This window comes from Panthera uncia, chromosome D2 (genome assembly GCF_023721935.1).
Source record: "Panthera uncia isolate 11264 chromosome D2, Puncia_PCG_1.0, whole genome shotgun sequence".
Classification (NCBI taxonomy): domain Eukaryota; kingdom Metazoa; phylum Chordata; class Mammalia; order Carnivora; family Felidae; genus Panthera; species Panthera uncia.
The window spans coordinates 18,179,672-18,195,609 of record NC_064818.1 but is presented as its reverse complement, the minus strand read 5'-3'; the positions used below and the strand labels follow the sequence as shown (position 1 = coordinate 18,195,609).

Sequence of the window (15,938 nt, the reverse complement as noted above, 5' to 3'; positions counted from 1 at the left end):
AATAGGAACAGTTTTATTTCTTTTTGATCTGTGTGGCTTCATTTCCCTTTCATGTCTTATTGCCCTGGCTGGAACTTCCTATATGATACTGAATAATAGTGGCAGGAGCAGATATCCTTACTGTGTTCCTCATCTTTGGGGTGGGGGGGGGGGGGGTAATCTTTCATCATTGAGTATAAGGTTAGCTGTACAATTTTTGAAATGTTCTTGATCAATTTGAGGAAGTTCTATATTTATTTTTTTGAGGGTTTTATCACAAGTGAGCATTGACTCTTGTGAAATGCTTTTTCTGCACCAATTGGTATGATCGGCTGGCTGGCTTTTCTTTTTAGCCTAAATAGAGTAGTGACATTGATTTTCAAATATTGAACCATCCTTTTATCCCTGAAATAAAGCCTACTTGGTCATAGTATATAATTTTATTTAAATTTGTAAATGTAAACATTACTGAATTCAGTTTCCTAGTATTTTGTTAAGGATTCGTGAGAGATACCGTTCTATAGTATGTTTTGTTTTAATACTGCCTTCTTCCGGTTTTGGTGTCACTGTAATATATGTAAATAAAAATTTTTAATATTTTTATAATATGCAATTATGTATTTAATAATACATACTTAATATATTTTAAGCTTAAAATATGTATATGTATATAAAACATAACATATTTAATATATAACGTTAAATATATAACATTAAAATATTTAAATAAAAATGTATAATAAATCAGGTAATAATAAATATCAGCTTCATAAAATGACTTGGGTAGGATTCCCTTTTCTATTTTCTCAAAGAGGTTATATGGAATTGTGTTCTTTTTTAAATATTTGGTAGAATTCTCTAGTGAAAGCATCTCAGCCTGAATATTCCTTTTTTGTGAGTTTTAAAATTACAGATTCAATTTCGTTAGTCACTGGAGGGCCATTCAAATTGTCTGTTTTATGTCGGGTGAGTTGTGGTACTTTGTGTTCTCAAGGAATTGGTCCATCTCATCTAAGCTGTTGAATTAATGTGTATGGAGTTGTTCGTGTTATTCCTTTGTTATCTTTTTGATGTCTGCAGGGTCTCTGGCGACATGCCCTGTATCATCCCTGAGACTGACTATTTGTGTCGTCTTTTTTTCCTTGTTATAGAAATGGATTAAAGATGGCCCTGTATATTGGTCCCTGTGTTGTTTTCTTTCTCCTGGCAAGCTGGGACATCAGTTCAGAGTCTACCAGCACTAACCTCAAATTCTTACACACTCAGTTGCTTAAAATTCAGCCCAAATAAGCATATTTTTAGCCATTTAGAGACTTCCTGCTTTGCATACCCTGTGAAATTACAGGCACCATCTGCTAACCTTTGACAAACTCAAGGGCTATGAAGGATCTCAAGCTGCTAGCTGCCCCACCAGACTGCTGGCGACATCATCCAGACACATAAATCCCCTCTCAAATCCCTTCCCCCCCAAAAGTCCCCTTGCCCTGTTCCCCTTCTGGGCATCTTGTCTGGAAGTTCTCCTGCTGAGAGGGATGTCCCCTCCGATGCAGCCTGTCCAAGTGTGCCCAACAAAGTTTATTGTGCCGTCTGACAGTCTTGCCTTTTTCCTTGCTCAGACCTCAATTCCTTGAACTCATTATGGTTTTGCCAGAAGCTTATCAATTTTATTGATCTTTTCAAGGAGCCAGCTTTTGGTCATGGGTTTTCTCTTTCGTTCTCCTATTTTCAGTTTCATTGATTTCTGCTCTTTATTATTTCCTTCCTCCCGCTTGCTTTATTTTGCTCTTCTTTTTCTAGGTTCTTGAGTTAGGAACGTAGATAATTGCTTGTGACTTTCTTTTTTTCCTGATGTATGCATTTAGCGCTCCAAGTTCACCTCTCGGCCCTGCTTTTGCTGTATCCCACAAAGTTTGATAGGATGTGTTTTTTTTCCATTCGGCCCAATATACTTTTTCGATTTCCCGCGAGACTGCTTTCAATCATAGATTATTTAGAAGTGAATTATTTAGGAGCACCTGGGTAGCCCAGTGGGTTGAGCGTCCGACTCTTGATTTTGGCTCCGGTCACGATCCCGGAGTTGTGGGGATTGAGCTCCACGTCAGGCTCTGTGCTCAGCATGGAGCCTGCTTAAGATTCTCTCTCTGTCTCCCTTTCTCTCTTTCTTTTCTCTTTCTCTGTCCCTCTTCCCCACTCGAATTCTGTCTTTCTCTCAAATAAAAATTAAATAAATGTTAAAAAAATTTTTTAAAGAAGTGGATTATTTATAAGTATCCAAGTATTTGGAACTATTCCTACCATCTTCATCTTATTGATTTCTAGTTTGATTACATTGGGGTTGTAGAACACATTGTATGTGATTTCAGTTCGTTTAAATGTGTTGAGGTTTGTTTTACGGCCCAGGATATAGTCTAACTTGATGGGTCCCTGAAAAGAATGTGTGTGCTCCTGTTGGGTGGTATATTCTATAAATGTCAGCTGGGTCCGGTTGGTTTACTGTGTTTTTGTTCTTTATGCTTGCTGATTTTCTGTCTCGTTCTCTTGGTTGTGAAGAGCTCTCAGTGGTGTTGAAGTCTCCAACCATAATTGTGGGTTTCTCTGTTTTTCCTTTAAGTTCTCTCAGTTTTTGCTTGATAAGCTTTTCAGCTCTGTTATATACACATTTAGGATTCCTAGTCTTTTTTTTTTTTTTTTTTGAGATATAAATGACATAGCATTGTATTAGTTGAAGGTGTGGATTCCTGCATCTTACTGGTCGATTTATCCTTTTATCGTTATATAATAACCCTTTTGGTCGTAGGCAGTTTCTTTGCTATGAAGTCTGTTTTACCTGATAATAATATTGCTTTCCTTTGATTAATGTTTGCATGATACGGCTTTTTCTATCCTTTCACCTTCAGCCTGCCTGGGTCATTATAATCAAAGTGAGTTTCTTGTAGACAGCCAATAGTTATGGCATATTTTTAATCTAATCTGCCAATTTTTGTCTCTTAATTGCTACATGTATACATTACCCAATTATTGTAATTACTGATATATTAGGACTTATTTTTGCCATTTTTTTATTCTGTTTTTCATTTCTCTTTCCAGTGTTCCTGTGGTTTATGTGAACATTTTTAAGAATTCTTTTTTATTTATGTATACTATTTTTGAGCATCTCTCTTTGTATAGCTTGTTTAGCGGTCGCTCTAAGTATTACATTGTATATACATCTCAGTCTACTGGTGTCACCACTGTATGCATTTGAGGGAAATATAAAAACTTTACCTTCTTTGACATCCCTTTACAGCAACCCACCTTTAACAAAATTGTCTGAAATGTTTTCTGCACTCATATTTAGAATCACATTGGACAGTGCTAATCATTGTTGCTTAAATAGCCAGACATAATTTAGAAAACTCAACAGGACAAGAAGAAAAAGCCTATTGTAGTTATCCATGGTTTTGTGTCCCATGGTCCTCCTTCCTTTGAGGATAGGTCTGTTGCTGACAAATTCTGTAGTGTTCCTGCCCCCCTCCCCAAGAACGTCTCGATTCCCCCCTTCATTCCAGAAGGTCACTTTCACCATATATAAGATTCTGGGTAGAGAGTTCTTCTGTTCCAGCCCTTGAAAAATATTGTGCCACTTCTTTCTGGCCTCTCTGGTTTTTGATGAAAACTCTGCTGTCATTTGGATTACTTTTTTCCCTATTAGGTAAGCTGTGATTTTCTCTGGCCTGTCATTTTTCTCTGGCTGCTTTCAAGATTTTTTTTCTTTGTCTTTAGCTTGCAGAAGTTTAGTTATGATGTACATTGGCATGGATTTATTTGGATTCATCTTCTCTGTGATTTACTCAGCTTTTCAAATCTGGGTTTGTGTCCCTTGCCAGATGGAGAAAGTTTTCAGCCACTGATTCGTTGAGTATCTCTGCAACCTTGTGGTCTTTTTCCTCTCCTTTTCTGACTCCATTGACACAAATATTAGAGCTTTTTTTTTATAGTCTCAAAGGTCTGTGAGGCTCTACTTATATACTTTTAGTCTATTTTCTCTTTGTTGTTCAGAATTGGATATTTTCTATCATTTTGTCCAGTTCACCAATTGTTTCCCTGCCCCTTTCCATTTTGCTGTTGAGCCCATCTGCTGAACTATGTATTTCAGTTACTGTATTTTTCAATTCTAAAATTTCTACCTGATGGTTCTTCCTTATATGTTTTATTTCTTTGATAAGACCTTCTCTTTGCTGAAGATTTCTGTTTTTCATTTGTTTAAAGAGCAGTTAATGTGTAAAAGTTTTCTCTCTTGCTAGGTTGCCCTTGCCTAGTCCTATGGCCAGAGAGAGCTGACTTTTGTTTGTTTTTTATTTAATGTTTATTTTTGAGAGAGAGAGGCAGAGCATGAACAGGGAAGGAGCAGAGAGAGAGGGAGACACAGAATGTGAAGCAGGCTCCAGGCTTTTAAGTTCTACTGAGCAGGAGGAATAGGGAAAAGTCTCCTATTCTATCTCTTGGAAGCAAAAGTCTACCGTGGCATTGAGTATAATATTGCTTGCATTGAATTCTGCATTAGACAGTTTTTGGTTTGTGCTCCTTCCTTCAATACTGTGAAGGTATTATCTCATTGCCTTCTCCTGTTTGGGGTAAGGAACTTAGTTTCTTTATAGGGAGTTTTTCCATTCTTTCTGATCGCCTTTATAGTGTTTGTCTGTAGTTTCACTATGGTAATGAGGTGTTTAAGTGTGGATTTACTCTCCCTGACAGTCCTGTATCTGGGCCCCTACTGCTTTTTTTCTGTTTCTTCTCTGTTCCAAGTGTCTAGAATTTTCCTTTCTTTCCTGAAAACTCCGCTGTGCATTTTTTTTGGGGGGGGGGGGGGGGAGCGGGAATGTGATATATTTTATCCAGCATTTCTAGATGGTGACACAAAAGGGTTTTCCAGCAAAAGGGTTTTCCACTAAAGTATGAATACTTAACCTGTTTGAGCTACAAGACAGAGTATAAAGAGTTTTTGGAGGAGCTTTTACGTCTGGAGACGACATATCTTTTGTCCAGCAGGGTGCAGCTCAGTGGATATGTTACCCTTTTGCCTTTTGGAGCTATGGGACAATCCGGGTAGCAGTTACCATAGTAAAGTACATTTAGCAAAATTTCCAAAGGAGAAGAAAACAGTGGAACAAGAGTCAAGCCAAAGTCTATGTTTAGCTGTACGAGTTTTTGTTCCAGGAGCACGTAGATTTGTGATCCTCATTTTTCTGTGTAGACGTAAAACATAAACATTTCAATTTGCGTGTATAAATTCTTTTCTTTGTCAGTACTTACTGTTGCCTGCATATTGGCAGCATCTTTATTTAGCCCTCACCCTTTTCTGTTTCTAACTTACAGGGTTGACTCTCGAACGACACAGGGGCAAAGGGTGCCAACCCTCTGGACAGTTGAAAACCTTCATATAAATTTGACCACTCAAAAACTTAACTGCTAATATCCTCCTATTGACGGGGAGCCTTACTAATAACATAAAATACCAGTTGACACGTATTTTCTATACTGTATGTGTTATATATCACGTTCTTATGATTAGGCAAGCTAGAGAAAAGAAAATGCTACTAAGAATATCACAAGGAAGAGAAAATACGTTTACAGTACCGTACTGTTAAAAAAGATCCACACGTAAGTGGACACACTCAGTTGTTCAAAGGTCAACTGCACAATGATCGGGCTTTATATCTTAAGTAGAAGAAGATATTGAACAAGATTGAAAGATTCCAGTGTTTTCATTTTAACCTGGCAATCTTAACCATCTTCCCTTCGACGTCTTAGGTTATAGAAGCCGTTTGATGAAAATGATTAGATTTGGCATGTTTTAGTGTGTGTGTGTGTGTGTGTGTGTGTGTGTGTGTGTGTGTATGTGGTAGAATTACGTAAGATTTGCCATTCCCCCCATTTTTAAGTCTGCAGTTCATTTGCATTTAGCACATTCACATTGGTGTACAACCGTTACCACAGTCTGTCTCCAGAACTTTTTCATCTTTCCAAACTGATGCTCGTTTCCATTAAACAGCACCTCCTCGTTTCCCCTCTTCCCCAGCCGCTGGCAGCCACGGTTCTACTGTCTGTCTCGGAGTCTGATTACTCTAGGTACGTTATAGAAACGGAATCATACAGTATTTCTCCTGTCGTGACTGGATTGTTTCCCTTAGCATAATGTCTTTGAGGTCCATCCGTGTTGTGACATGTGTCAGAATTTCCTCACTTTCAAGCCTGAGTAATATCCCGCTGTTTGTATGCGCCATATTTTGTTTATCCATTTATTTATAAATAATGCTTCTTTTGGACTACTCCGGATAATGCTGCCGTGAACCTGAATGTGCATGCTTTCAAAACACACAACGAGAAGCATAAAACTTGTTATTTTTAAGCGCCGACAATTCTGATAGCACTATCCACTAAGCTCATTGCCTGTAACCTTGTGGAAATCGTGAGAGGTTGAATCGGCTTAATCTGGGAGTGATGATGAATATAGGTCTTAAGAAACAGGGCTAGGCTAAGCTTCAGCAAAGAAATGGGCTGTGTGAGCTTCCTTGGGGGAAAGAGGGAGCCAGGGCTCGGAGCGCTTGGTCTGGGTTTGGAAAAGATGTATGGAGGCAACACTTTCAGAGGTGCAAACCGGGGAACCCACAGTACAGACTCATCAGGGCCACGCAATGAGTCCAGCAGCATGGGGGCTAGCGGTCGATGGGTTCTGATCAAAGTGGGAGGGGTCGGGGTGGGAGGGGTCCTCTGCAGCACCTGGGCTCCGCATAACTCAAGTTCTTTGCTAACAGCAAAAGCACAATGGATTATTAAGGCATCGTGGGGCTACCGATGCTACATCATACTGATTAAATAACAAATTGCACTGGAGAGTCTTCATTTCCATTTCATGTAAAATAATGTCCCAAATTAAACATATTACTCTGTGTAAAGAAGAAATGAGAAATTCTTTCTACGCTGAATGAGACAAATTTCACATTTGGAATGCTGACTCAAACTTGGCTCAAGCTGTCCTTCCCACAAGTTACAGATAAGGGGATAGAAGCAAGACCACAAAAATCCGCAAGGGTGGGGGGAAGCGTACCTATTTTTTTTTTATCTTTTTAAAAAATTTTTTTAATGTTTTTATTTTATTTTTGAGAGAGGGACAGAGTGCGAGTGGGGGAGGGACAGAGAGAGGAGGAGACAGAATCCAAAGCAGGCTCCACGCTCCGAGCTGTCAGCGCAAAGCCCGACACGGGGCTCGAACCCACAGAGTGCGAGATCACGACCTGAGCCGAAGTCGGACGGCCAACTGACTGAGCCACCCAGGCACCTCTGGAAAGCATACCTATTTTTAAAAGGAAAAGAGTGAACTTCTCAAAGTTTCCCAGGGTTTTCCTTTTGTACAGAAACACTTGAAATTTCTAGGCTATTTTTTCTTGTCACTGCTTATGCGTATTTCTTAGAATAGTGACTCGCAAAGGGACAAATTTTATACATTACAAGAACAGTCGCCAGACTTCCAACATGAAAGGAAGTTGTCCCAGGAGCACAGTTTGGGAAACCACTGAATTGGCATGTAAGCCAAATAGCCAAGAGGTGAAAAGGTAAGTTGACACATGTATTGTTGTTTTCACAGGGTAGTTACCTCTCTTTTCTGTTAACAAGTCAGGTCTTACTTTTTTTTTTTAATCATAGTCTAAGAATAAACATAGCACGTTTTAAAGGTTTTTTTCATAGTCTCTTTTTGTTTTTCAGATTTTTTGTTTAAGTTCTTGGTTATTGGAAATGCAGGAACTGGCAAGTCTTGCTTGCTTCATCAGTTTATAGAAAAAAAATGTAAGTGACATCAAATGGTCAGTGTTTCGTGCATGTCTTTTTCTGAGAGTGCTCCCTTGCTCAGATTTGTTTGTAGTAAAACTTTTGAATATATTTCAGCAAAGAGTTATAGTTTAAAATATGTTAAAATAACGTTAAAAGTTTATGTCGTATTAAGCTTTCAGCAACATGCCTTTGGTTTTCATCAAGTTATTTCAGTTTCGTGATGGCTCATCATTCAGTATATTATCATACCATCCATTTTCCCACATACTCAGATACATTCCAGATACTGAGATACAACATGGTGAAGCGGAAGGCAAAGGAGGAATGTCATTCCCTGACAGGGAGCCAGCCGCCCAAAAAGCCCTAGCAGCACATTGTAGATAAGCCAGTCATGTGGGGTCCTCGGCAGCCTTGTACTACAGTGAAGGCAGCTGTTGTCCTCAGTTCCGTTTCGCAGGTAAAAGGCGCAGGTGTAGAGAAGTGGGTGTGTGCTCTTGGGACGGTCATCCCACCACCTTGGGAGGGTAGTTGATTAGACTCAAGCCCGGACCTTTTGACCACAGACCCATCTTTTTGCCATTGACTTGGCGCTCTTTTGGTAAGGGAGGTTGGAATTTTTACTCCGAGATATTGTAAAAGACTTTGTTAGACCTAGAGACCCTGAAAATAAACAGTGCTCTTAGAGCCATGGAAAGAATGGTGGGGAAAGACCTGTTTCGCGGCAGGTGGGTAAAGGCACGGAAGCAGAATTAACTGCCCTTGCTGAAGTCGGGGTGGGTAAAATGGGCAAAGAGACGGCAGAGGGTATCCAGGCAAAGAGCTTTGAGGAGTAAAACTGTAGAAGTGTATTCTGCTATTTCCATTTTCAATCTCCAAGGACTTGTTGGAACCTCTGTCGAGTGACACGGCCCCAGCATGGATTAGTCACAGAGCCAGTCCTTACCGAGTGGAACACATATTCCCCCCCTGGGGGCCCAGGTCCCCTCACAGGTTGCCAAGACTGCATTGTAGCATCTCAGAAGAGAAGGCCCCCAGGACATTGGGCCCAGTGCCCACCTGCCTATTAATCCTTGTGTCCTCTCTCTGTAGCGAGCTCTCCCTTGATCGTCCTCCCCTTAAGGCCTCGCCACAGAGACCGGTACCTGTGTGGTGTTAGTCCGCGTGGTCTAGAGCATCACGGGAAAGGTTTCACTTTATTCCTCTTGTGGCCATGTTGTAATCAGAATGCCCTCCGACCTTAGCCATCACCCTTTGAGCCTTTTACTCCGAGGTTTCTCGGTAGCTTGAATTCTAGAACGTCCACACTAGCTCCACACTGTCTGGGACAGGCTTGTGTGGTCAGTATGAACCTGTTTTGTGCGCGCGCGCGCACACACACACACACACACACACACCAGGAAGCTCAGCACCCCGTCACGTGGCATCCCTGACTTTGGCCCTACGGCTATAAAGTGGAAGCCAGTCACAGGCCATGGAGCCACAAAGTGGAAGCCAGTCACGGGCCGTGGAGCCATCCTCGGTGTTCATCACCACAGCAGTGTTCCTTCACAGACCGCTTACTCGGGGTGGGCTTAGCAAGCTGCTTATTTTGCCCGCCTCCCGGCACAGAGAGTATTGACTTCTCCAACAAGTTCATTCCAAGTTATTGCCACACAGTACTAAAATCCACGATAATACGCATAGAGGCTTTGGGTTTGGGGTTTGTTTGTTTTTGTTTTTGTTTTATCTTCCTCTTTTTCCCTTCATCTCTGGTGTCCATCCAGTTTCTTTTGGGGGCTACGGTGTTTTTCCTCCCCTTTGATTTCTTTGGAATATTTATCCATTCAAATAGTGGGAATTCTCACCTCTTCATTACTGACTGAGGTGCAGTGGGCCATAAGCCCTTTCGGGGGGCACCCGGGTATTTTATGCAGTCACCATTTGTGAGTGCCCTCCCCGTGGACGGGTAGATGTGGTTCTCATGTGGTGTAGCCATTTCCAAGCCTAGACTTTAAAATGTATGGTTTGTTTTGGGGGTCTTGCAAAAGAGCCTTATCGCCTCCTTCAGAAGAGGAAGTGTGTGTGTGTTCTGTTTAAAACAGTGAGTGCTTCGTATCAACTGACTGTTGGAAAAATGAAAGGCTACAGTAAATTACATTTCCGTTGACCTTAACCCTTGATTTCACTTGTTTAAATCTGTAAGCCTGTTTCCTTAATGTTCTAAAATTAAATATCTTGTTCTTTTTCTTTTTCAGTCAAAGATGACTCAAATCATACAATAGGAGTGGAGTTTGGTTCAAAGATAATAAATGTTGGTGGTAAATATGTAAAGTTACAGATATGGGATACAGCAGGCCAAGAACGATTCAGGTAGCTTTCTCTCTAACTTAACAAAAATATTTGAAAATTGGATTTGAAATAACCAATTATAGCCTTTTAATATGTGTAGTTGTCTTCTCCCCTACACAGATTTCAGAACCTTCACCTCTGGAAGCTTAAAGAGCAGCTTCTTGTCTTAAAGGACTGTTTTCTCCAGGTGGCATTGACTTGCTAAAGAACGCGTTAGAATCTCTTTTGAGCGAACACATCCTAATGTAGAGGCTGAGTTATTCTTTGGGACTAGCGAGTACATTTGGAGGATGTGACATTGTATATTCTGCAGTATACTTTGAGATTAAAATTAAGGCAAAGTAATAGCACAACAATTTCTTCTCTATCTTCCACTTTTAAAGGAGAATTTTTAAAAACCTCTTTTGCGGTTTTATTTTGTTTTACATTAACTAGCACGTCCTGACGGCTGGTATACGTTCCACCAAATATTCTCTCCTGCACATTTTTATTACACTATAGTCATAACTGATGTTTGAAATTATGACCCCAGATCACTGCATAGGAGGTTACATGTTTAATAGTCTGTAACTACTAAAGCAAGAAAGTAGATTGATATTTTAGGTGTGTTTTTTGAACAGATACACAAAGTCAAAACAGAACGGATATTCACGGTCTTAAAATTCAGTTAAGTAAAACTCACTCTCACTATAAGCATTTCATTTCATTAAAGTCAGGAGTATATTATATTTTAAATGTTCAATAATTGTTTGCTTCAGAAATATTGAAACCATTTTTAATCACGATCATTCTTCTGGAACCACTGATCAAACACACAGACTTGTGTTTTCTCAGCCCCAAACCCTCACCGGAATGACTATAAAATAACAGAAATGGCATTAACTCGCAAACACCCAGAAAGGGAGGGTACGTGATTAGTGGATGGTGACTGACTAAAAGCTACATCTGAGTGCCCATAATGGGGGAGGCCAGGGAGCTGGAGGCCACGTCCTCCTGCTGAGTCCCAAGAAAGGTCAGGATTTGGAAGCTTCAGGTTCTACAGGAGGGAGGTTTAAAGTGTTTCTGTATGTGCGCACACACACACACACACACACACACACACACGATGAGAAGTTCAGTCTCTGAGTTAAAGCAGGGTCTAGACGCGAAGTCATAAGGCGCAGCAGAGGACAGGGACGAGGGAAGGACTGAAAAGAAGGAAATCGGTGAAAGTCTGCGAATCCTCGCCCTCTTCTCCCACCTCTTCCCTGGCTGCTGGCCGCCAGGTGCGTATTCAGGAGAAACAATTTTTCTCTGCAGAAGAATGAGTAGCCCCAAAGGAAAGGCCTAAATATAATAACATGCTGGCGTCTCCAATGAAATAGCCCAATGTCTGTGATTTTTCTACTGAAGAAACGAGATTCCAGATGTATCGGGCCCGCCTTAGACCAAATGCAAATGAATGGGGCAAAAAATCCCAACTGGCGTGCATGTCGTGTGAAATTTCAGAGGACAAAGAGGCAGTGGAGACACAAAAAGATCCCCAGAATAAAAACACAGTCACATTAAAGGAGCAGAAATGGGGATTGCATTTCACCATTCAACAGCAGCATGCAGAAGCCAGAAGATACGGAAGCCTCACCCTGCCAACTCAGCATGAAAAATCCCATTCCGACCTTCAAAACTTAGCCAAACTATCAACCAAGTGTGATAGATAATAAAGTCAGAAGACCTTCAGATATTCAAGAGTAGGGGAAACAAAGGTTATCTTTCACACACTCTTTCTTAGAAACTTCGGGAGGGTACGCTTCATCCATACAAAGAAGTAAACCCTGAAAGAGGACGGTGAAGCACCGCAGGCCGGTCGGTGGCAGGCAAGGGTGCTCCCCGGGAGGAAGAGGAGACGGAGGGAAGGGGGTGGGAGGTTATGAGTGTGCTAGATTCTTATCAAAGCAGGAAAGCAGTAAGCCCTGAAACTCACAAGTCGAATAGTTTCATAAGCATCTTACAGAAAGATGAAAGCAAATGCCGGAGAAAGGAAACGAAGATCCGTGAAAGTAGGGACGTTTGTGCGTTTCTTTGTTGCTTCTTCAAAGCCCTGGGGAGAAGATAGCACGTAGGTGTTCAACATGTATTCTGTTAGTGACTTCATTTAGGAAAAAAGTCAAGTGCAAGGGAAGGAACTCGCCTTGGGAGTGGGGCTCCCAGGAAGAGTGAGGCGGGAGACAGCGGAGTTTCATGTTGAGACTTTCAGCACTATTTCCTTTTCAAACTACGTACCTGTATTACTCTGCTTTAAATGACTTTTGAGAAACATTAACTGCCTCAAAAAAAGTACTCTTAAATGCTTATATTTGTATACTTGAATAATTTGTTAGACACCACATGTCAAAATACCGTGTTTTAAAGTGAATGACGCGGCCGATATAATTCAGTTTATCTTGAGGAAAACTCTTACCCCTCTCTCTGGATACTAGATATCTGCTAGTTTCTGGAAACTAAAATAGAAAAGAGTTGCCTCCGTGTATGTGGAGAAGAGGCCTCCCTCCAGTCCGAGAGGCGGCCCCAGGAAGCACTCACAATGCGGCCCTTCCCACGCTGCACCTGTCCGCCAGGTCTCCAAGCATATGCCCTGCAGAGCGCGGTCAACGGGTAGAAAGGAGAAGCCTCAAGCTATCTGTGTGCCTTTGGAGTTTAAGAGCCGAAAAATACATTCAAAAATAGCTGCCCTTTTCAAAGTATCAAACTAATCATGAGTCATCTTGTTTGTTTTTGATAAGTTCCCCAGTTTCCTTTTTGCCCTAAAGATAGGCACTGTTCTGTGATGTGTATTTTCTGACACCAAACGGGGGGTTTTCCACACCTGTTCTCCAGTTTTCCGATACCAACTCGGTGTCCAACAATTCAACTCCAATTCTGACTCTCTCTGGAGTCAGCATCCGACCCCACAGGCTAAGGGGTCCCACAGACCTGCTCCCACTTCATACACTAGTCCTAAATTAGGTGCCCAGGCCATCCTCCCTTCTGCCCAGCAAAATACAAATTCACAGGTTCCCACAACACATCCCCCAGGTTCAGTAATTTGTTAGAACAGCTCACAGAACTTAGGAAAGCACTGCATTCACTGTCACCAGTTTATTATAAAGGATACAACCCAGGAACAGCCAAGAGATGCATTGGGCAGTGTATGTGGGAATTGGGTGCTGAGCTCCCAGGCCCTCTCCGGGTGCTCTGCCCTCTCTGCCCCTGCAAGTGATCATGAACTCAGAAGCGCTCTGAACCCTATCATTTAGGGGTTCTTACGGAGGTGTCGGTAGGTGAACACGGTTGATTCAATCATCGACCGTTGGCAGTTGAGGTCCATTTCCAGCGTCTGAGCACAGGAAGCCTTGTAGGTGTTGACGAGGAATTTGGTTGCTCAGGAAAATGGACCAAGGGGCACAAGTGGTAGTGGGTGACTGCAGGGATCCAGGCGGAGACCGGTGGTTTGGGTTAGGATGGCCCTGCTGAAGCTGGAAGAACATGGACGACACAGGAGACGTCAGTTAGCGAGCCAAGACCTACTGGTGGGTCCAGTGTGGAGAAGGTTGAGGATAAAAGCAGAGTTTTCTGGCTGATAAACAGAGGGGCGGTGGCGTTCCCCACCCCCCAAACCAGAATGGACGTGGCGGGTAGGAGCCAAGACGTCCTGTCTTGTAAATGTTAAGTGTGACGTGTTCATTAGGCAGTCACGAGGGGGCGTTGGGGCAGCAGCCGGATCTTCCAGAAGTAGCCCGAGCCGCAGATTACTCTCGGGTCAAGGTGTGACTAGAAGAGAGAACCCGGGACTGAGCCCCAGCTCCGAGGAACTCTGGTACAAACAGGGCAGGCTGGCTCGCGAGAGTGTGACCCCGAGCTGGAGGAGGAGAAGCGGCCAGTGAGGGAGGAGAGCGGGGCGGCTGGTTCAGGGAGGGGTGACGCGGGGTTGGAGGGATGAGGACCCAGAAATGCCGCCGGACTCGGAGACGCGGAGGAGCGGACACGGACGCCAGAGCAGTGGTGAAGAGAAGGAAACAGCTGCTGGGGACAACTGCTTTGGAGGAATTGGGGTGCAGAGAGGAACAAACAGCGGGACGGTAGCCGAAAGGACTGCGCCGCACGTCTTGCTGTTCAAGATGGGACGTAGCGGAGCACGTTTTATGTTGCTGATGGGGGGTGGAATCGAACAGAGAAGGAGAGGCTGATACTACTGGGGAGAAAGCGTGTTACTGAGAGAAAATAATCCTGAGGACCGTGAGAACGGATAAGATGTGTCAGAGGCACTCAGTTGGCATAGGCGAAGCGGCCTTTCCTTGTTAGGAGTGGGGAGGGGAAAAGAAGGTGAGTACGGGGGCGGTGGGGGCAGTGGCTTCCCGGTTGGAAGATGTAGTGGATTCCCACCCGAGGACTTCCCTTTTCCCGGGAAAAGAGGGGGGCAGCTACGCAGGGCCATGGAGAAGGCCTGAAACTCCCCAGAGGAAGCAGGGCAGGAGTGCTGGGTGCTGAGCGCCCGCCTAGGGGTTCTGATGGCTCCCTAAGACGCTTTGCCCCTCCTTGTAAGTTCAGAGCTGATCTTGGGTGCTGGGGGAGAGCTTCATCTACCTGTTAGGAAATGTCATCGTTGTCTCAGCCGCACGTCCCCCCACCTCCCCAGCGTTTCTGTGACGTGATTTCAGACAGGCGAGCCCGTCGTGCGCTCGCTCAGATGTCTGCATCATTTCTGTTTTAATGCAACACCTGTCCCTGCGTGGTGGTCTGCAAAGCAAAAATAGGTGACAGTGTTCAGTGGGAGAGGATCTTGATTGGCCGGAAGTAAGAGTAGTGTAACTCTTTCAGGTCTGTGACGAGAAGTTATTACAGAGGTGCCGCGGGAGCACTCCTCGTCTACGACATCACCAGGTAACGTGACCCCTCCCGCCCCAGTCCCCACCCCCGGTAGAAGAGGCAGCCCTGCTCCCCGGAGCCTGGTCTTGCCAAAGCGCACCTGCGTGCAGTGTGTGCTTTGTGCCTGGGCTTCTGGAATCCCCTCGGCCCCTTCATCCGGGGCTTTAGAGGTATCTGAGCCAGCCACTGCTGCCCCTTTGCCATGTAAGGAAATGCATCAGTGAGGTTTTAGATAAAGCATCCCCAGCGGTTCATTATGTTTCTTAGCTTGATGCTTTGACACATTCCTCAAGGTTCCCAAAGTGAATGTTTAGGTGTGGTAAATTATTAGAAGTCATCGATGTCGACGAAGGGTGAGGGCCCAGGCTCTGGGCTCTGACCGCCTGGGTTCGCATGCAGCTCTGGGCGGCTAGCTGGGTGGTCCTCGGGGAGGGTGCCGTAGCGTCTGGACTTCAATGTCCTGGTCCGTTACAGGGAGCGCTGATAATTGCGTAAGACTTGGGAGGTTTGCAGCTGGTTAAATCGGTTGGTGTAAGGCTCTTGGCACATCATAAGGATCTGAGTGCACTGTCACCCACATATCACGAATTAAATTAGAAATTTGGTTCCTTGGTCTCACTTGCCCCATCTCGAGGGCTCAGTAGCCTCATGGGACTGGTGGCTGCTGAATTGGACGGTACGGATTATAGAACATTCTTGTCCTTGCAGAAGTCCCATCAGACAGCACTGATCTCAGTGTGTGCCGGCACCACCTTAACGTTTATTTATTTTTGACACAGAGAGAGACAGAGCATGAATGGGGGAGGGTCAGAGAGAGGGAGACACAGAATCTGAAACAGGCTCCAGGCTCCGAGCTGTCAGGACAGAGCCCGATGCGGGGCTCGAACTCACGGACCGCGAGATCATGACCTGAGCCGAAGTCGGCCGCTTAACCGACTGAG

General features: G+C 43.7%; 1 protein-coding gene across 1 annotated transcript in view; it reads left to right on the top strand.

Annotated features, from left to right (window-relative positions):
* RAB4A (RAB4A, member RAS oncogene family) overlaps positions 1–15,938 on the top strand; it is a 45,467-nt gene that overhangs the window by 16,942 nt on the left and 12,587 nt on the right. The window contains exons 2-4 of the mRNA XM_049645071.1: positions 7,723–7,803; positions 10,023–10,137; positions 14,950–15,012. Of these exons, the coding sequence (XP_049501028.1) occupies positions 7,723–7,803; positions 10,023–10,137; positions 14,950–15,012 (259 nt within the window). The remainder of the gene's footprint in view (positions 1–7,722; positions 7,804–10,022; positions 10,138–14,949; positions 15,013–15,938) is intronic.